At 38.0% G+C, this 20,101-nt stretch overlaps 2 protein-coding genes across 3 annotated transcripts in view; one reads left to right on the top strand and one right to left on the bottom strand.

The window, feature by feature from the left end:
* The window catches only part of antxr1d (ANTXR cell adhesion molecule 1d), a 33,100-nt gene extending 14,665 nt beyond the window's left edge, over positions 1-18,435 (bottom strand). Inside the window, exons 1-13 of one of the 2 annotated variants that reach the window (XM_051917201.1) lie at positions 18,289-18,435; positions 11,387-11,458; positions 11,218-11,289; positions 11,018-11,099; positions 10,896-10,926; positions 10,734-10,807; positions 10,547-10,615; positions 10,374-10,454; positions 9,016-9,076; positions 3,942-4,040; positions 3,672-3,741; positions 778-856; positions 313-408 (exon numbers count right to left, since the gene is read on the bottom strand). In XM_051917201.1, coding sequence (XP_051773161.1) covers positions 313-408; positions 778-856; positions 3,672-3,741; positions 3,942-4,040; positions 9,016-9,076; positions 10,374-10,454; positions 10,547-10,615; positions 10,734-10,807; positions 10,896-10,926; positions 11,018-11,099; positions 11,218-11,285 — 810 coding nt within the window. In that variant the 5' untranslated portion in view covers positions 11,286-11,289; positions 11,387-11,458; positions 18,289-18,435. Of the gene's footprint in view, positions 1-312; positions 409-777; positions 857-3,671; positions 3,742-3,941; positions 4,041-9,015; positions 9,077-10,373; positions 10,455-10,546; positions 10,616-10,733; positions 10,808-10,895; positions 10,927-11,017; positions 11,100-11,217; positions 11,290-11,386; positions 11,459-14,826; positions 15,199-18,288 lie in introns of those variants that run through there. The other variant, XM_051917200.1, reaches the window with a different exon arrangement.
* Positions 15,619-19,378, top strand: prdm8 (PR domain containing 8). The gene is made up of 4 exons (XM_051917202.1): positions 15,619-15,829; positions 16,154-16,386; positions 16,630-16,861; positions 17,621-19,378. Exons 2-4 carry the CDS (start codon positions 16,171-16,173, stop codon positions 18,667-18,669), a joined length of 1,497 nt encoding a protein of 498 aa, XP_051773162.1. The 5' UTR covers positions 15,619-15,829; positions 16,154-16,170; the 3' UTR covers positions 18,670-19,378.
* Positions 19,379-20,101: the final 723 nt, after the last annotated feature.

Below are 20,101 nucleotides of genomic sequence, written 5' to 3'. Positions count from 1 at the left end.
TTTATTAATCTTTGTTAATGTTAATTTCGACATTTACTAATACATTAATAAAATCAAGAGTTGTATTTGTTAACATTAGTTAATGCACTGTGAAGTAACATGAGCAAACTATGAACAGCTGGATTTTTATTAACTAACGTTACCAAAGATTACCAAATACAGTAACAAATGTATTGCTCATGGTTAGTTCATGTTAGTTAATACATTAACTAATGTTAACAAATGAACCTTATCGTAAAGTGTTACCCTTTTTTTTTACCACTGTAAATGTTAATTCTGTACAGCTTCAACCTGGGGGACATACAGACGTACCACTGTACAGCACAGAGGCCAGAACCACCACATCAGCACCAAACCCAACAACAGGAAAACAGCCAGTAACGAGATGAGCAGGATGGTCCCATCAAACTGCACTCAGAGAGACACACACATACATCTTTATGAGTATTTACTGGCATAACACAAATGAACAGGTAAGGAGAATGAAGAGGGCAAAAGGCTGCTCCAAGAGATGGAATTTGTGTTTTTACTGCTAATTTAAACTTACGTGAAAAAACCAGACTCCTCTGATGAAAGAAAGCAGAGGAGACCTCATAAGAGAAAAAGAAAGGGTAAAAGAGAAGGGAAAAGAACCAAACAAGTTGTAGACAGCAAACAACAATGTCAAATAGTCTTTGAGAAAGAGATTCAGAGAGGTTGAATCACTGTCACACCAATCCGCCATTCATGTTTTTACAGGCAGAAGTGGTTTTGTCAAAGGAAGACAGATTTACTTACACATTCAGCAGTAGTGATGTGCACTGAGCTTGTGATGTAGGACAAACCCTCGTTCATGCTAACCTGCAGATATATCACCCTGCAACACAACAAAAACACCTCAATTACGCCTGCTGAAAAAGGCACATTCAATGCATTCCTCTGATGGACATGTGTGAGCTTGTTATGTGGTTATTATTAAAGCCAATAAGATCAGCATTTTCTTGTTAAAATGTGTAATCTGGAGCCAGGATTAAAAAAAAAAAGAGGTTATTGTTTGTTTCACACAGCGGTCTGAATGACTTCCAATGCATTCCTCTTGGATGGATAACTCCAACCCTCAAAGACCAGCATCTGTACCTACATGAAATCATACCAGCAATACCAGCAGTTTCTGAACCTACATGAAATCATGTAGGTACAGAAACTTGACTGATAAGTGCTGTTTAAGGTAGAACAACTATGCATGTCTAAAATTTGTTTTTAAATCCCAGAATATGAACAACAAGCCTGCAAAACTGGTTAGACAGGCTTCAAATGTGATCTCAAAATCTATATTCTCAAAGTCACAAATGAGATTCAGTGGGTGAAACGGGTTCAGACTTAAATCTCCTGCTTCTCAGGATTAGGCTGCATTTGTTTGATAAAAAGGTAATACTGTAAAATATTATAACAATACAAAAAAAACTTTTTTATTTTCATTTATTTTAAAATGTAATTTATTCCTAATGGCAAAGCTAGATTTTCAGCATCATTACTCCAATCTTCAGTGTCACATGATTTCTTCAGAAATTAGTCTAATATGCTGATTTGGTGCTCAAAGAACATTATTATGAATATTAAAAACAGTTTTTTATGGAACCCGTGATACATTTTCAAGTTTATTTGATGTGTAGAAAGTTAAAAAGAACAGCATTTATTTTTTTAATCTTACTTACTACAAACTTTTGAATGGTAGAGTAAATGTATATTACATATAGAAAAAGATTATGTTCATCGATTTAAAAGATAAGAAAGATGAAAAAGAAGGGTTTGTCATGTGACTGATGACAGTCTATGAAGACTTGTCTATGGACATCAAAACTGACAATGCCACATCCGGTTTCCCCTGACAACTTTCTCAAAAAGGGAATTTCTCCCAATATCAGAGATGTTTGGCTCTACCACGGGCATTCAGAGCGCTGGTACAGTGGAAAAAGTCTCAGCTTTCTTGATTTAGGCGACCCCTCTTCCTCTGCATTGGTGGGTGAGAAGATGGAGCTGAAAATAAGTTACTAAAGGGGTAATGCCTCAACTCCTCTCTGTCGGTCCTGCACACCCCTTCCGGTGCCACTCAGTTGGCAAGATGGGGGATGGGCTCAAAGGGGGCACAACAGGATAAAAAAAGGGGGGGGGGGGGGGGGGGGGGGGGGGGTTGTGTGGAGGGGGGTCCAGTGACAGATCCATCTCATTTTCCATCAATCAGGAGGCGGCTGGCTCTTTTTGAGCACGTCTTCAGGAGGCCACTCAGTCACCACGCGTTTAGGTGACAGCATTGACAGCTTCGTCTCACAAGACGTGGATGCAGAAGAGGAGGAGAGGGCAGACTTTGCCCTAAAATTGCCTTTTCTCACCCCTCAAAAATTAAGGAACACCACTCTAATGGCCTTTCACGATGGAATCATCTTATACAGACATTATTTGAGTCAAAGGTTGGTCTTATTACTGTGCATCACAACATGTTTAATTTCATTGGCTCTCCATTGGCTCTAATTAGCCTGAATAAATCCACCCCTCCTTGTAACTGGATTATGATGGAATTTTTCATCTCCGCTTTTCCCATATATGAATACATACCACATCTGGCTGACTTTTGAGAGACCCAGACTCTGAGATCTCTGAAACCAAATAATGGCATGCAGACATATCATTATATCGCAAAATAAACATCATCTCAGTATAACAATATAAAATAAAACAATATAAATATTACAGTGAGTCTGTGGTGTGATACAAGAAAATTAAAAATAGTGCCGGTTTCAGTTACTGCCTGGATAAGTGGATTGATATACAGCACAGCGTTGCCATAGATGATCATGAAAATGACTGCTGGATAGTGCAACTGACCAATCAGAACTGGGTATTCTAGAGAGTTGTAAAATAAAATAAAAAACCTATGTATTCCATATTCTTGGGCAATGTTGTTATTAATCCACAAATGTGCATTATGATAAAGTTTATAATAAACATGGCCAAGAACACTTGAATCAGTCACAATAGTTTTGAATGAATGTAAAGTGCTGAATATCGATATATCAACATCAGCTGCTTTAGTGTCACATTAGCAAATCCAATGCAATACAGTGTGTAGTGATGTAGGCTGACCAAGAGTTAAAAAAAACACAGCCCTGTTTTGCTTAAGGTGCCATGAGACGCTCCTTCATTGGCATCTCAAGGAATTTTCCTGACAAGAACAAGACAGATGAAATCCTCAAGGTGTCTAGAGCCGCCGGTACACATAATTATTTAGAAGGCTCGCAGGGAAATGAGCCGCCAGCAGCAGCTCATTTGTTGTAAAGGCCTGTAAAGTAACCTGTAGTCAGTCTCCGGGGCCCTGCTCTGGCTCATGTGGATATGGGCGGCTCTGTATTTCACTGTCTGTTCTTTTCTCTCTCAGCTCAGAAAACCACCGGAGCTTTGGGCTAACATGCACACTCACTGGAAACTTCTCATGCAGGTCAAGCCCATGGTGACTAATCTCTCAGAGAGGCTAATTATACGCTCATCTTGGGTTTTTTACACCACATGCCTGTTGTCTTGATGTGTTAGGGTGCGTGGAGATTGACTGATAAGAATAATTCCAAATGACATTGACCCTAATTTTTCAAGGGTACCAATGCATTAAGAAATAAAGTGGCAGGATGAAGAGCACCTACTTTCCAGCCTCATTTATGATTGGTGCGGGACAAAGAAGGAGCGTATCTTCAACGTTGACAGGTCTTTCATCTGAAAGTTAATTGTATGAAAAAGGTAAATTTTTGATGACCTCACAGCCAGAGTAAACACTTTATTATTGCGATAAAAGAACAGTCATATAAATAATAAAAGAGTGCATATAGTGTGTTTTGTGAAGTCTTAGATCTTAAAAAAATGTGTCATTGGAAACTACAAGGGAAAAGTACTGTTTGTAATGTAATATTACTTACTCAGTGTAACTGTGTCATTGACTCTGAAGCTGCACAGAACCTGATTGATGTTTCTGGCATGCAAAAATCCATTTCCCCTCACAACCACTTGGAAAGAATCTTAAAGAAACACAAAACAAAAATATAATAATAAACATTTAGCAAGTCCCTTTACTACACAGCGAAATTCCTCTGCTTTTTCCAAAAAAAAAAGGTAACCAAAAAGTAGACTAAATATTGTTTTTATGTACTATTTATACTGAAATATAGTATGATAAAAATGCCTACACAAGGCGGTGTCTGTTTTTTTAGATCTTTGTCTCATGTAGACCTTTAAAAAAAAAAATGCCATACTGTGAAATTATAAAGTGTGCTCAGCCAGAGGGCAGGTTTTCTTATTTTTTTTCCACCCTTAACCTTTCAGGAACACTCAACTCAACTGGGCAAATGCATATGCTCCAGTGGTGCTAATAATAAAAGTGAAGAGGTTCACAAATCTCTTGGAGTCGTGTAGCTGGGGGTGCTGCGTTGGTGGCCAACAAAGCTGGCTGCCTGACCTTTGAGACCCCCGGGGCGATGCTGTAGACCCTCTGACGGCTGCTAAGCAGCATATGTTAGAGAGAAAAACACGCTCACTTAGAACCTGTCTCAGCGGGCGTCAAAGGATGCAGAGTGGATGTGACCTTACTCATGGCACTGAGGGAGATTTGAGTGGATTTGTACTGATTCATCTCTGAATAATGCTACACTTTTAGAAAATGTTCTGGTTGTAAACCTTTAACATTTAAGTGTGTAAAGTTCACAGGATGAAAAACATTATGTGCAGTGTGCCATCAGGGAAGACAGTGGTATGGAAAGGTCAGGAGAATATCACTGCTGTGAGAAATAACACTATACCGTAAGTCTCAGTTCTCTTCTTCTATACCACAGTTTTTACACCTGCATTACCAGTATATAAAATATCAAATCCTAAATATAGTAGATATCCTAATATAGTAGATATTCAAAAAAGAGTAAAAAAAAGTCAATTTAATTTGTCATTCATAACTCATTGCATTTCTGTAAAGTGAGTATATTTAACTAACATGTTAAAAAATACAACTGACTTTATGTATCAGGAATTGATTGGATTGTGAAAAGTGGTCAATACATACCAGGATGGAACCAACTCTGAATGAGAGTTTGTTAAAATAATGCCTAAATAACTCTTTTGCTATTGGTTAACATTATTCAATAGCCCTAAATTACATCAGCAGAAAAGGAAAGCCATTTCAGAGAAAGATTTATTAAATTTTCATTAAAGCTGTGATGTAACAGAAGTAGCTATAGATCTTTTTTCATATTGTGACGTACAGTACTGTGTAAAAGTCTAGGTGCGTTAGTATTTTCACCCAAAAAATTGTTTTAAGCCAGTCATTTGTATATTTTGCTGTAGTGTGTCAGTAGGAAATATCAGTTTACATTTCCAAACATTCCTTTTGCCATTAATTATCTAGTGAGATTTTTGTATGCACAAATGTAAAAATGCTGTAAAGTGAGAATGCTTTCAAAAATAATGTCATAAATAGATTTTATTTATCAATTAACTTCTATTAAAGATCACCCAAAAATGAAAATAATGTCATTTATTACTCACCCTTATGTCGTTCTAAACCCGTAAGACCTTCGTTCATCTTCAGAACACAAATTAAGATATTTTTGATTAAATCTGATGGCTCAGTGAGGCCTCTATAGACAGCAATGTCTGTCTTAATATTATAAAGCGACGACAAAACTTTTTGTGCGCCAAATAAACAAAATAACGACTTTTCAACAATATCTAGTGATGGCTGATTTCAAAACACTGCTTCGAATCTTTTGTTTCGAATCAGTGATTCGGATCACGTGTCAAAATGCCAAACTGCTGAAATCACGTGACTTTGGCGATCCGAATCACTGATTCGAAACAAAAAAGATCAGAAGCAGAAATCAGCCATCACTAGATATCGTTGAAAAGTCCTTATTTTGTTTATGTGGCGCACAAAAAGTTTTCTTGTCGCTTTATAATATTGAGATTAATCCATTGAACTCACATGAACTGTTTTAAATATGTCTTTAGTACCTTTCTGGATCTTGAGAAGTTCAATGACATTGCTGTCAATGGAGGCCTCACTGAGCCATCGGATTTAATCAAAAATATCTTAATTTGTGTTCTGAAGATGAACGAAGGTCTTACGGGTGTAGAACGACATGAGGGTGAGTAATAAATTACATTATTTTCATGTTTGGGTGAACTAACCCTTTAAATAAATCAAATCAATATTTGGTGTGACCCCCCTTTGTGTTTAAAACAGCTTTTTTGGAGAACTTGCCGCAGTTTTTCTGGATTTAGTCTGTCTCAGGTTTTTCTGTTACTTAATGTAATCCCAGACAGACTCTGATGATGGTGATATCAGATCTCCGCATGGAGCACCGGCTGTTGTCAAACTCTTTGTGCATACAAAAATCTCACTGGATTTTTACAATTAATGGCAAAAGGAATGTTTGGAAATGTAAACTGATATTTCCCACTAACACACTACAGCAAAATATACAAATTACTGGCTTAAATCCATGTTTTGGGGGGTGAAAATACTAATGTGCCTAGACTATTCTTTGGAATATCATGCATCAATTAATAGATCACAGTAAGACCAGGAGTGTGCATTAACAATGTAAACAGAATGAATTTTCACGTTGACTGTAAAGGTCCTTCATCCAGTACATAAGACCTGGCGAATAGCGAAAAGGCTGATCAAGGGAAAATCTGAGTGAAAAGAATTCTCAGCATGTCTCTTGTCTCATCATGGATCTACCAAACAAATTCCACTCCCATCCGATCCAATTAACCTGTCATTTCCTCCCTAATTATACTAATCCCGTCTGCCATGCAGAAGCCCCTCTCCACCCCACCTCTGCGTCTAAATTTGCCCAGCTCTCTTGCTCATGCCTGCTTAATGTGACGTCCATACAGCTGAAATGGCTAATTCCATTTAATTTTGGAGGCCGGGCATCAACATCCATGTCCTTTTCTTCCCGCGTTACTGTCAGACATGGTGTGTCGGGTTCTGACAGGACAGCGCAGGGGTAAAAAGGTCAACACTGGCTTGGCAGCGGGCAGCGCTGGCAGCGAGATGGTGGGCAGGGGCTGGTACGCTGTCGGCTCACACCCGTTGTGCAGCACGGGAGAGCTGACGCTTCCCATCCACACCTGAGAGCTTGATGGCTCGTGCTGTTTAGAGCAGAGGTGCCACGTCCGAGCACGGACACTTCAATCACTGCCCGAACAGGGGGATGGGGTGCAGCGGAATCACAAGGGTTAATCAAAGCAACGATTGCTGTCACGTTTGATGGCTGGGCCTCCTCTCAGAACAGCGAGTGATGGCCTGTTTGCAGGCTGCACGGGCTGGTCACTTCTCATCAGTTTGATCGCTGAGACTGTCAGGCACTGGAACTGCCTCCACAGCACACTAAACCAAAACAAACCACTAACCACCATCACATTAGCCCAAAGAAAGAGTCCCATGCATCAAATGAATCTTCAGCTACACTGTAATATTTAGAGGAATATAACACACTTATGGCTGATAGCCATTTTCACAGTGCATTACTTCAAGGATTGATTTAATTACACAACAATATGTTTCACTAATTATAACATTCATTGTCATGCAATGTCTCCATTAAGGATTATGTTCATTAATCATGTCAATCTAAGTGGTTTAGGGTCATTAACATAAGAAATTTGATATAGGGATAATTTACCCAGAAATGTAAACGATTTACTCACTGTCATGTTGTTCTAAACCTGAATGTATTTAATTTTTTTCTGTAGAACACAAAAGAAATCTTTTTGTCCATACAATGGAAGTCAATGGGGTCCAATGTTGTTTTGCCTCACTGACTTTCATTGTATCGATAAATACAGTTGAAACATTTTTCAAAATACAGAAAATAGCAGAAAAAGAAAGTCATACAAGTTTGGAACAAGTTGAGCATTTTTGAGTGATCTATCCCTTTAAATCTAATATAATACAAGTAATGACTAAAAGAGATCATTTTGATTTAAATTAACTATGTAACACTTTACAATAAGGTCTCATTTGTAAACATTAACTAACTATGAGCTAACTATGTGTAATATATTTTACAGCATTTATTAACCTTTATAATGTTAGTTGAAAATACGATTGTTCATAGCTTGTTCATGTTAGTTTATAGTGCATTACCAAATGTGAACAGCTACATTTTTTTATTTTAAAAATGTATTAGTAGATGTAGAAATTAACATTAACTAAGATTAATAAATGCTGTAGACAAATTTTTCATTGTTAGCTTATGTTAACGAATGTAGTTAATGTTAACAAATGAAACCTTATTGTAAAGTGTGAGTGTGTGGTCAAACTGCAGGAGTATTGTTGTTTTAACCACCGTCGTTTGCCAGTGGTCACTGCATGCCCTCTCTCTCCCTCCGCGTGCTTCAGTGTTTGATGTCCCACAACGTGACAGAGAACTTATTGTTAGGAATGCTCAAGTGAAATTAGAGAGCTGTGTTTTTTGCCTGGCTGGTTCTTCCTGGCCTAGTTTGCCACATCAGATCTGTTGTCTAGCTGAAGTGCTGCCGAATAACTGCGGTGCAGTTCTGCTCCGCCTTTACCAGTGAAAAGCCCATTTGTTTAATTGGCTGCTGCTCAGCAGACAGGCCTGCCACATTGAGCACTGGTGTGTAGGCCAGAGAGGATGGATGTGGCTTGACATGACCTTATTAGCATGCACTTACTGCGCGAGAGTGCACTTACAGCGCCGTCTCCCTGGTGATGCGAAGAGGCGGATTAGCTCTGCCCAGACATGATCAATTTTCATTTTCTGGCGAGTGCAAGAGACCGCAACTCGTGAGCCACCATTACACCGCTCAGGGCTTTCAGTAAAATTAGCACAGATGAGCTTTTTTGTGCACTGTCTTCTCACATTCTTTTATAAACAGCCCGATTTAATGTAGAAATCAAGGTGTAAATTACATTTATTTTCAAATTATTACAAAAAAAATTAACATGGAGAGTGCTGAGGGGACACTTACCACCAGCACATACACTGGATGGCTCGGCTGCTAAAATTTCAATGCAGGATTTCTTGATAATCTGCAAAGAAAAAGCAAACACAGTGCTTGAGTGCTTAGTACTCAATTATCTTAGCCATTTATAGGAACAATCGCATTCTGCAACCAAATTTAGATGCAAACTAAACTACTAACTGGTAATGCTGTAACATCACTCTCTGTAACGTCAGCAGCACAATCTGTATATCTCCCAATTGCAACATTATATCTCACAATGTGACTTTAAAATTGCAATGTGATTTCATAGGTAACACTTTATTTAGACAGTCCACTTTATACATTCTACTAACTATAAGCAACTTTGCAACTACATGTCATCTACAAGTAGACTGTCTGCTTAATGTCTGCTAACTTTATTTTGATGGTCCCCCAACGACATTCTAACTATAAGTAACTTTGCAACTACATGTCAACTACCAGTCATTAGATTATTAGTAGACTGTCTGCTTAATGTCTGCTAACACTTTATTTTAATGGTCCCCAAACCAACATTCTACTGACTCTAAGTAACTACATGTCAACTAACTCTCATTAAAGGTGAAGTAAGTGATTTCTGAGAAACACTGTTTATATTTGAAATCACCAAAACAAACACAACCCTACCCAAAAGGATCACACCCCTTTCTTGAAAGCTCCGCACCCAAATTCTCTAACATGCTATGCATCACAGGCACCTCCCCCCTTGTGAGTGGACATGCCCCTTACTGCTGATTGGCTACAAGTGTGCTTTGGTGCTCGGTCCGATCCACTTTCAACAGCGTTTGTCAGAAATCGCTTACTGCACCTTTAATTTGCAACTACATATCAACTAACTCTCATTAGAGTATTAGTAGACTTAGGTTAGGGTTAGGCTTAATAGAATAAGACAGAGCCGTCTGCTTTCTAATCGCTCTTGCTGTACTTTGATGATATACACTGATCGGTCTGTGCAGCGCCACTTCAAGTTGAACACACCTATTGTCTAACAACGTGACTTTATCTAGCAACATGACTGTTTATCTCACAATATGACTACATTTCACAGTGTGATTTTGCATTGTGCAACGCAACTTTATTTCATATTTTAAGCATTTTTTAATTACTTTTTTTATTTTCTACTCTGAGGTGGCTTCCATCCTGGTCCCTTTTCTTTTGACACAAATATTTGAATCCAACTAAGTTAAATGTTTGGCATGGAATCCATATTTGTTGTTTACAGCCGCAAGATGCCAACTCTTGCAATTTTGAAAGTGACTCCTGTATTCCGTACACACACGTGGAGGGATAATTTAGGTGATTCACTCCCTCAAGGACAGAGACAGAGAAATAAAGAGACTTACAGAGTCTATCATTCCTTCAAGGGCCTGGAATCCTCCAATAACAGGGAACACATGCTCTATGGTGTCTGCAATTGTGGCCAGCTAAACAAGCAATACAATATAGTCAATGCAGTTTAAATGAGACTAAAATCTGAGGCACAAAAACAACTCATTGTACAATGGTGCTGTGTTACCTGTGTCTGATTAAAGTCTTTTACACCCACGCAGTATACAATGGCTCCCAAAGACCGAGCTCTCTGCGCCTGCACATAGACGGGCAAAACACAGTCAGCTCTATTACTGAGCAAATGCCACTGTTAATTACACATCTGCCAGAGAACACGCCACATCCGTTGCGACATCACTAGCTTGTGTACTTGCCTCTTGCTGTGCTGTGTTAAACTGATAGTCGTTTAACTCCCCGTCCGTCAGTGCTATAATCACACTGGCTGTCCCTGTGAAATAAACATCATCTCATTGAGGCTTGATTTTTCCAGAAAAAAAGTGTGAATGAATTGCATGGTAATTCAGAGTGGCGCTTACCATAATTTCCATGATATATCTGCTTATTTGCCTGCAATTTGATGTTTACAGCATTAATGCAGGAATTTTAACCATAGTAGAGGATTTAAATTGATTCAGTTGTTTCATAAAGACAAAGATACCTCTTCCAATCCAAGATTCATATACGTATCACCTCCTGGTATTTCTCTCCTCAACTTTTTTAAGCCTCCGGTAATATCATCTCTGAATTGCAAACGTTTGAGGAATGTTATTACAATGCAGACAAAAAAATGTGTATTTGTGTGCAACATTAATGTTGTTTTAGACAAGGGTCCATAGAGGAATGTGTGTTCGGTCATACCTGTTCTCTGTGAGTCTCATAATCGTGGTTCCACGAGTTGAGAAGACAATGAAGGACATTCGTAACATTGGGCTGTAAAAAAAATTCATATTATTATAATAATAATATTCACATATTATTCCTTAAAGGTATTACAGGGCAATAGTGCATCAAAACTAAAGCACTTTACCTTATAAATTTCTCCGCAAGATGCTCCACAAAGGAGTAAATTTCAATCCAATGGTTTTTGACACTTCCTGATCTATAATAAAATCAAACATATGTGTTGAAAAACGACATGCTTCAAAGAGTCAGAGGCTAGTATCTCTTCTGTGCATTATAATGCTTGCCTTAAACACAATTACATAACAATTACCACCTTTTCTTACACTATCTGAGAGTAGCAGGTCCTTGAGTACTCTATAAAATGCGCACATGCCACTAATTAATTACAGGCCCCAAAGCGCTCCCAACAAGGGCTAATTGCCTTTGTGCCAGATGAATCTGCCTCCTGCTAGCAGAAAGCAACACCCCTTCCTCTTGGAGCCAACCATTTGAATGGGAACAGATGGCAATGGGTGAGTGTAACAGGTTGGGGATCCAAAATAGAGCTGGCATCTACATCAGCATCCAAAAAGGCTCACAGCTCCATCTCTGACAGGGGGTCAGGAAACATAAAACTGGACATGTGGATCCAGCAACAGTAACAGCAGCAATCAATGCTAATCTGACGTCAGTTCTAAACACACCTGGAATTTCATATGTGGCTCCAAAATGAACACTTGAGCCACACTTAAACATGTATGAATGATACTGCATTAGATTATAAAATATGAAACCAAGTACCATTTATTTAAAAGAAACACAGAAGAAGCACAAAAAGAAAAGAAATGAAAAGAAATCTTTTCAAAAAGACATTTGTCAGCTTTTAAATGATAAAACAATAGATATGCTGTTCAAAATACAGACAAAAAGCTTTGGGACACTTTCTGGCTTTCAAATGTTTGTGGAAAATGTTCATAATGGGATGTACTACACCTGCTAGGATACCTGTGTGAACTGAACAGACTCCATATACTGCTACTGTATCTACTAAAAATCACATTAAAGGGTTAGTTCACCCAAAAAATGAAAATTCTGTCATTAATTACTCACCCTCATGTCGTTCCACACCCGTAAGTTCATCTTCGGAACACAAATTAAGATATTTTTGATGAAATCCAAAGACATTGTTAAAATAGTCCATGTGACTGCAGTGGTTCAACTTAAATTTTATGAAGCGTCGAGAATACTTTTTGTGCGCAAAAACAAAACAAAAATAATGACTTTATTCAACAACATCCTCTCTTCTGTGTCATTCTCTTACGCTGTTTACGTTCAGCGCTTCCAGGTTCTACGTCAGAACGCCGACTCATGATTGGCTGGCTCCTGCATCAGCATCACACACATGCGTCGTGCTGCTCACTTGAACAGTGTCGGCCAATACTGAGCCGGTGTTCTGACGTAGAACCTGGAAGCGCTGAACATAAACAGCGTAAGAGAATGACACAGAAGAGAAGATATTGTTGAATTCAGTCGTTATTTTTGTTTTGTTTTTGCGCACAAATGTACCACTGCAGTCACGTGGATTATTTTAACGATGTCTTTAGTACCTTTCTGGACCTTGAAAGTGTTGGTTAAATTGCTGTCTATTGAGTCAGATACCTCTCAGATTTTATCAAAAATATCTTAATTTGTGTTCCGAAGATGATTGGAGGGTCTTAAGGTTGGTGGAACGACATGAGGGTGGATAATTAATGACAAAATTTTCATTTTTGGGTGAACTAACCCTTTAAGACAGGCTGGTTAAAAAGAAAAGATGGCAAAAAGAAAAAAGTTAGTTCTAGGGCTAATTTCCTCTAATGGCAGATGATACACATATTTGATATTTTGTTATCTAATGCAAAGACATTCAGACATTTTTTGCTCAAGTGTCCAAATATGGGGCCACTGAAATAAATAATTAAATTGAATACACAGTGGTGGTATGCAGCAGTCTAGAATAACAAGACTGTGCTGGTTTCCTTTGATGCTGTTTAATCTTGGTTTTATCTCTTTTCCTGTGAACTAAGGGCAATCTTCAGCAAACCACTGGCTCAGAATAATGTTATATTAGAAACATCAGCTCTGTTCGCAAAGTCTTATTTTTCCCCATTCAAAAGGAGCCCTAAATTAAAAGGAGTCCTATATAGTGACATAAAACTAATTCTCGTTCCACTAATAATCAAAGGTATTGTCTCTTTGAAAAGCACTGCAGCTGCTTTTCTTTCCAAAATCTCTCTGAACCTATGGCCTGATATTTACAATTAGTGTAGGGTCACTGAGTGGCATTTAAGGCCTCAAAAATGCAGCCAAAACCATTCAGCTGATTAAAAGTGTAGAAGTGTGGCAAAAGCTTGATGATGCATGCAATCCCTTAGGTCTCTAAAGGCATTCAGAAAACTTTACAAACAAAGGAGCAAACTGTGAAGTGTAACTAATATGCATTTGCACTCCAAACTGTGCAACAAAGGATTATAGTTGGAAGAACTGATTATGTTTTTATATTAATCTTTTATACCTGAACTCAAACTGGAATTCCTTCAGATTTCACATAGATGTCACTAGACGAACAAAATCATTGTCTAAAATGTACCGACATTGCAATGTTGCTCTTGAACCTTTAGTTCAGATTTTACTCAAATCTGATGGCCCCAAAACTAGTTGTTTTATAACTGACATGCTCCAGCAGGTTTAAGCTTGTTTGGGTATTCACTCCAAGGTGCTAAAGTATGAGTATGTCACTTACTCCTCACTTACACTCACTATGAGCTCATTACACACTTAAATATTAAGAACTATTTTTGCATTATGCAAACAAAACATGTAAACAACTGGATGCAGTTGTAAGCTACAAGAAAAAAAAAAAAAAGACATGCATTTTTATTTATCTTGAGATTACATGCTACCTTTTTTTTTTATAATTGGGTATTTGTGTAGCTAACTAATAGTGCTCCATGCTCTTGTATCACGATGAGTTTTTTTATTATTATTATTATTATTATTATTATTGAGATGCCCCTGAGATAATGATGCACAAATGCGCATGTGAACTGCACCAGGTGAGAGAAAATCATGTTTATTAAAGCATCGCCCGAGGCAAAGAGTCCTCTCCTCCTGCTGCGTCTAAAGCCATGACCATAGAAAAAAATTAGGAATTCACCATTAGGAAAACCATAAGCAACACTGCATGATAATTCTGTAGAGACAGTGAATGGATCATTGTTTTTATAGTTTGGAATTTTGTTCGAACTTCATGTCAGTTCAATGAGACAGTGTTCTCTTCTCTATGCATCCTGCCTAGTCTCCTTTGGGAACAGCTCTATACTATAATATCTCGCCGGACGTTTTTTAACTAGTATACACCAATAAATTATTATGATTTTAAAAATATCAACAAATTGTTCGGATATCAAAGCATTTGTGTCAATTCAGCTGTTATTCGGCTGTCTAAACGATGACTGTTCTGAGACGTCTGAGGGCGTCAGAAGCGTCGTGCAGCAGTGCGCGGTGAGAAGACAATAAGATGCCATAAATATGAAGGCCACTTACTTGTCGAGGACAAAATACAAGTCGAAAGCACCTTGACAAGACCTCTTCTCTTCCTCAAAATAAGGCTCAGCTTTTCCAGTACGAAGACTGGGCATCAAAATCACTAAAATACCCACAACAAGAATCAGTGAACGTGCCATTTCATCAGTTGAATCTATCCAAAAGCACTGGGATAAAATTGCATTTCATATTACTCCTGGAGAAAATGAAAACAACTCTATTCCATGAAATTTATTGAATGTCTTGTCACTGTGTTATATTCGGCAGTTATCTGAGCCCGCTTCCAAAACATAGAAAGCTCCTCCTCAAGGAGAAATATTTGGAGGAGCGACCACAGACCGGACAGCGAGCAGGCAGCCAACAGCTACTGAAACTTCCTCTTTCCGGGAGAGGGAGAATTCTGGCTTCAACGAAATTTCTTAAATACTATTTTATATTATGTTATTTGAACCACTCAAGCATTATGATGCGCAAAGTAAACAAGTAAATTAATCTTTGAAAGCATTTTTTTTTTTCTAAAATAAAAGAATCAAATAATAAACCATGTTATTAGGAACACAATTAGAGACATTTTTTTTTCTTTTAAAATCACCCTAAGGGACAGCAAAGTTTCTATAATTGGAGAATCATCACAAAATCTACAGTTGAATTTTAAATATGCATACATACTGAGCATATACAGTCTTTTGTGGTAGGCTACTCATTACAATCTAACGGTCTCTGACTTCTGTCATTGATTACCCTCGCTTCTAATTAACACGCCTTCAAAGCTGGTGGAGAACCAATCAAAATGCCACCTGGGGGGGTTTGGGGAGAAATGAGGCGCATCAGCTCCGCGTCCTCAGCGTGGATAAGTGCGTGACCGCGCAGCACGAGAGACAGTCAAGAGACTGTCAGGATCAGGAGACGGTCGTGATCGCGAGCTCTCGGTGGATAATTTCAAATCGCGTCTCCTTGGATTGTGCACCTGCTCCTGAACATCCTCAACCCTAAGCTGCTTTAGGTAAGTTGCAATTTTACTGCATATAATTTTAAGATTTTACATTTTATACGGATTTAAACGCCATTATACAGTCTAAAGAATATCAAACTAAAAGTAAAAATAAACTAATTTTTAAATCGATTTCGCACAATATACATAGACCGATTTATTTACATTTCAGTCTTATAGTCGAACTGATTGAATCACTGCCTGTAGCCTATATAATTCATTAAAAAGAACATAGATCAAAAAGCATTAGGCTGTAAGATTTCTCCATTAATTCAATTTAAGCATGAATACATTATTTACTTGTCTTCCTCTTTTTTTTTGATTATTTTAATTCAGATTTTCAGGAATAAAACATGGAGCAGAGTATTATTCCTCGCGCTTTGTGGACTAATGACAGCAAATTTCTCCATCACCACGTCTCGGATTTCTTCACTAGTGTTCAAGTTACGCAGGATATACCAGCTGGAACATCATTCGGACCATGTGTTCTTCATAATAACTTTTATGACACTATAGCATTCATTGCACTGAAATCCTTTGACAAACGGAATAAATCATATGTATTTCGGGTGAGTAATTTAACATTTACTGCACATTTAAACATGCATACACTCACACTTTTAATCTCAAGATTTTTATTTTAGATTGCACTTTACAATAATTGTTTTGTGCAGTGTTAGTAAATGAAGCATGCATAATCCATATAATTTGTATTACACTATGTAGTGCAAAAGGTCAAATGGTGACTTTTCTTGTAAAAAAAACAAGGTTGTAGATTTCCTCTAATGGCAAATATGTCTCTCTATCAACAGGTAGATCCTGAGGCGATGAAAGGCTCTCCATTTGTAGTTCCTTGGCTACGGTTAGTACAGGCTGCTGTCAGCGCAGAAGACCAGAATACTGAGGCCTACTTGAAAGGAGGACAGCTGCACTTTCGGACTATTCGAGATGTGAAACAAGGGGAGGAACTGCTTGTTTGGTACGACGAGGAGCTGTCTCATCTTTTGGGGTTCAGAGACATAAAGACAAAAGCCCTGACAGATGGTGAGTAGCAGCTTTCAAAAAACAAAATAAATACGGTATTTTCATTATTAATGGCATAAATGCATTATCATGTTAAACCAGTTAATGTAACTTCAAAACGTCATGGAATGTTCATGCATAGGTCAAAGTATTTTTGACTGAATAAATTAATACAAAAATACATACAAATATAGTTTACACAAAAATAACTTATACACCTATTTCAATTTCTTTCTTTTTTTTTTTTTTTTGTAGGGCTTGAAGTAAAAATGAATGTAAAAAGAAAACAAGTCATTAAAAGGCATATATTCTTGAAAAGAAAATATTCACATAAGTAGTTTGGCATAATACTGCATTATTTCTGTAAAAAAATGAGCAGTTTTGTAAAATATTAATATTTGGGGAAAAAAACATTTGTCCACGAAAGCAATGGTATAACCATAGTGCAGGAAGCCATTTTGTTTTCATGTGACAAGAAAATCACTCTTTATGAATGTTTGACATGAAGTTTTTTTTTTTTTTTTCCTATTAAAAAAAAAAGTTATGATAAAGCACGTTTTGTTCAGATCAAATGGATTAACCCTAAGGAAATTTCTTATTCATAATTGGAAAATGTATAGATAGATAGATATTGATTAAAGTTTTCAAAAATGTATGAAAACAACATGGATACAAATCACATTTCTAAGAAATTGCCAGCTGTGTTTATGTAAAGTGGCCTATTATTGTTTTCATCATTATCATCATTGTCTGACAGCGTTTGTTTCTCTTCATATGCAGACTACACATGTACGAGATGCGGCCAGGCCTTCAAGAACGAAAACCCCTTCCTTGCCCACTGTCGTTTTTTATGTGCGCAGGAAAAAGTTGATATTATCCGGCCAACCAACGAACAGAAACAAGAAGTCAAGCGACAACGCAAAGTCATAGATTTTCACAACATTGCAAGAGATCTCGAGCACAAAATGAACGGTTCCTCTGAAGACATGGCCATACCTCGAAAAAGAAAACAAGAGGCTCCCTTAAGCCCCAGGAGCAAAAAAACAGTTTTGTTGGAGAAAACAAACATCACTAATAACGCCAACGCCAACAAAGACTATCCGCTTTTTCAGGATTCGTCAGAATCAACAGACAACTTCTCGACAAGTGAGTCAAAAAGAAGTAAAAACAGCGCATTCACTGAGGTTAGAAAACCACCAGAGCAGTCAAACTCTGAACAGCCATCACGAGATGTAATGGCGTCCGATGTAGGCCTACAATCCGACTGCAGCGCGTTCTCATTCGTTGTACCCAAGAGCGCGCACTCGGAACAGAAAAGCGCGTTCTGTGAACCCAGCAAACGCAACATCACCGAATTTCAGAATCCTTCACCACCAGATTCGGATAATATCTCAGACTCTTTCAAATCGAAACCTTCTCTAGGATACAGAAATGTATTGGCTTCACACCTGTTTCACGCTGACTTGCCAGGCACTCATGCCGGTGGAGTGATGTCCGCTCCTCTTGCTACAGGAGGATCCTTCTATTACGCGCCCGAGCATTGGACCAGAGCTATAGGTGGCCAGCTGCAGTCTACATCTTCATTGACACTTCTCCCCCCTACTTTCACCCCATTGGGTGTTTCAGTACAGAACTGGTGCGCCAAATGCAACCTCTCGTTCCGAATGACCTCCGACTTGGTGTTTCATATGAGGTCACATCATAAGAAAGAGTTCGCCGCAGAGGCTCAGGTGAGGCGGAGGAGAGAGGAGAAACTCACCTGCCCCATCTGTCACGAGTACTTTCGAGAGCGTCACCATCTCTCACGTCACATGACATCACATAATTAAGAAGGAAAAACTCAGGCGCACTTTAATATGCTATTATTGAGATGCATTGACCATAAATTATGCATTTACTCTATGATGGACATTTGTAGTTAGGCTGCTATTGGACAGAGGAGGTATTTTGCTGTAGCAAACAGCAATATGTTACAGACGGGGTAAAAACTTGAACCTTTCAACCATTTATCAACAGTAAAGTGTCGTCTTTTTCTCCACCAGCCATAAGCCATTTCAGCCATGTAGTGTTTTAAATGGTGAGCTTTGGTCGTTCAATTCAGGGTAGGCCTATATCGCCACTAGGTGGTTATAGACATGCATAACTTTCTCTTTATAGATAGCTGTACCATTTAGTTGACTAATACTGTTGAATTGCCTGATCATTTTCAAACTAATAGTGCCTTACAAATGTCAGGATGAGTACATGTAAATGCTATTGAGAAACGGTAGAGTAAAATGCTCTAGCATTTTTAGGTTTGCTAACAGCTGACTAAACTATTATAAACTTATAACATTGTTTTGTAAAGAGATTTTATATTTGAAATATCCATCCCTTCACAATGCCAAATTTTTATGTTTCAATGTTCTTTTCAGATGTCTACTTCTTTTTAACATGTTTATCAGCACAACGACAAGGAGGATGTATTTATTTAAATATTGTCTTGTTCTTTTTTGAGATAAGTACAGTCATTGTATTTCATTAAAGATTTTGAACATATTCCCCATGTGTTTGCCTCTGATTTTAGCCATCTAGAAATATGGAACATATGAAGTAGGCTACCATTTTGTGTAAAATTCATTTCGAGAAGCATGTATTTAGGAGATATAGTCAGTTTATATTTACATTTAAATGTTAATGTAAATATCAAATATGTCGTAAATGTCCTTGCATTTGACACAGTCAAAAATATACAGGTGTTGTATTGTTTGTGAATATGGTGGCATTGCATGCGGTATTGAAACACTTATTGAAGCACTCTTTGACACAGGCGCACACATGCACTGACACTGAGTGACCAGTAGAGTGCACTGTCTAACAATTATTAATTCCTTGAAAGTCTCATGACTCAAAAAAATAGCAGTTATGAGGAAAATGTGAGGATGGCGTTCAGGTTTATCTTCGCCACATGCACAATTCCTAAAAAGTTGATTTTAGTTTTGTTTAAAGCCCCCTGCAAGTATCCCATTAATTATAGGCATACTAGGTGATAAACTCAACACTCTGAGTCTGAGAAAGTTCACCAGAAAGTCAACGTTTTGACCTCGCTGGGAAGTTCAAAAGAACGCCCGTCTGCATTTAGCTAGAAAATCAAACATTCTGCTCATTCAAGTAAGTAAATACAGAACTTCTGAAGATATATTGAATGAAAAGATGTGTATACACTGGCCTAATATCGGTGCAATTAGAAGCCCAGCGGTCGCTCCTGACGGTAATCACTTG

Source organism: Ctenopharyngodon idella, chromosome 13 (assembly GCF_019924925.1).
Source record: "Ctenopharyngodon idella isolate HZGC_01 chromosome 13, HZGC01, whole genome shotgun sequence".
Taxonomy (NCBI): Eukaryota; Metazoa; Chordata; class Actinopteri; order Cypriniformes; family Xenocyprididae; genus Ctenopharyngodon; species Ctenopharyngodon idella.
Note: the sequence above shows the minus strand (reverse complement) of the source record. Positions and strands in the feature narration are given on the sequence as shown.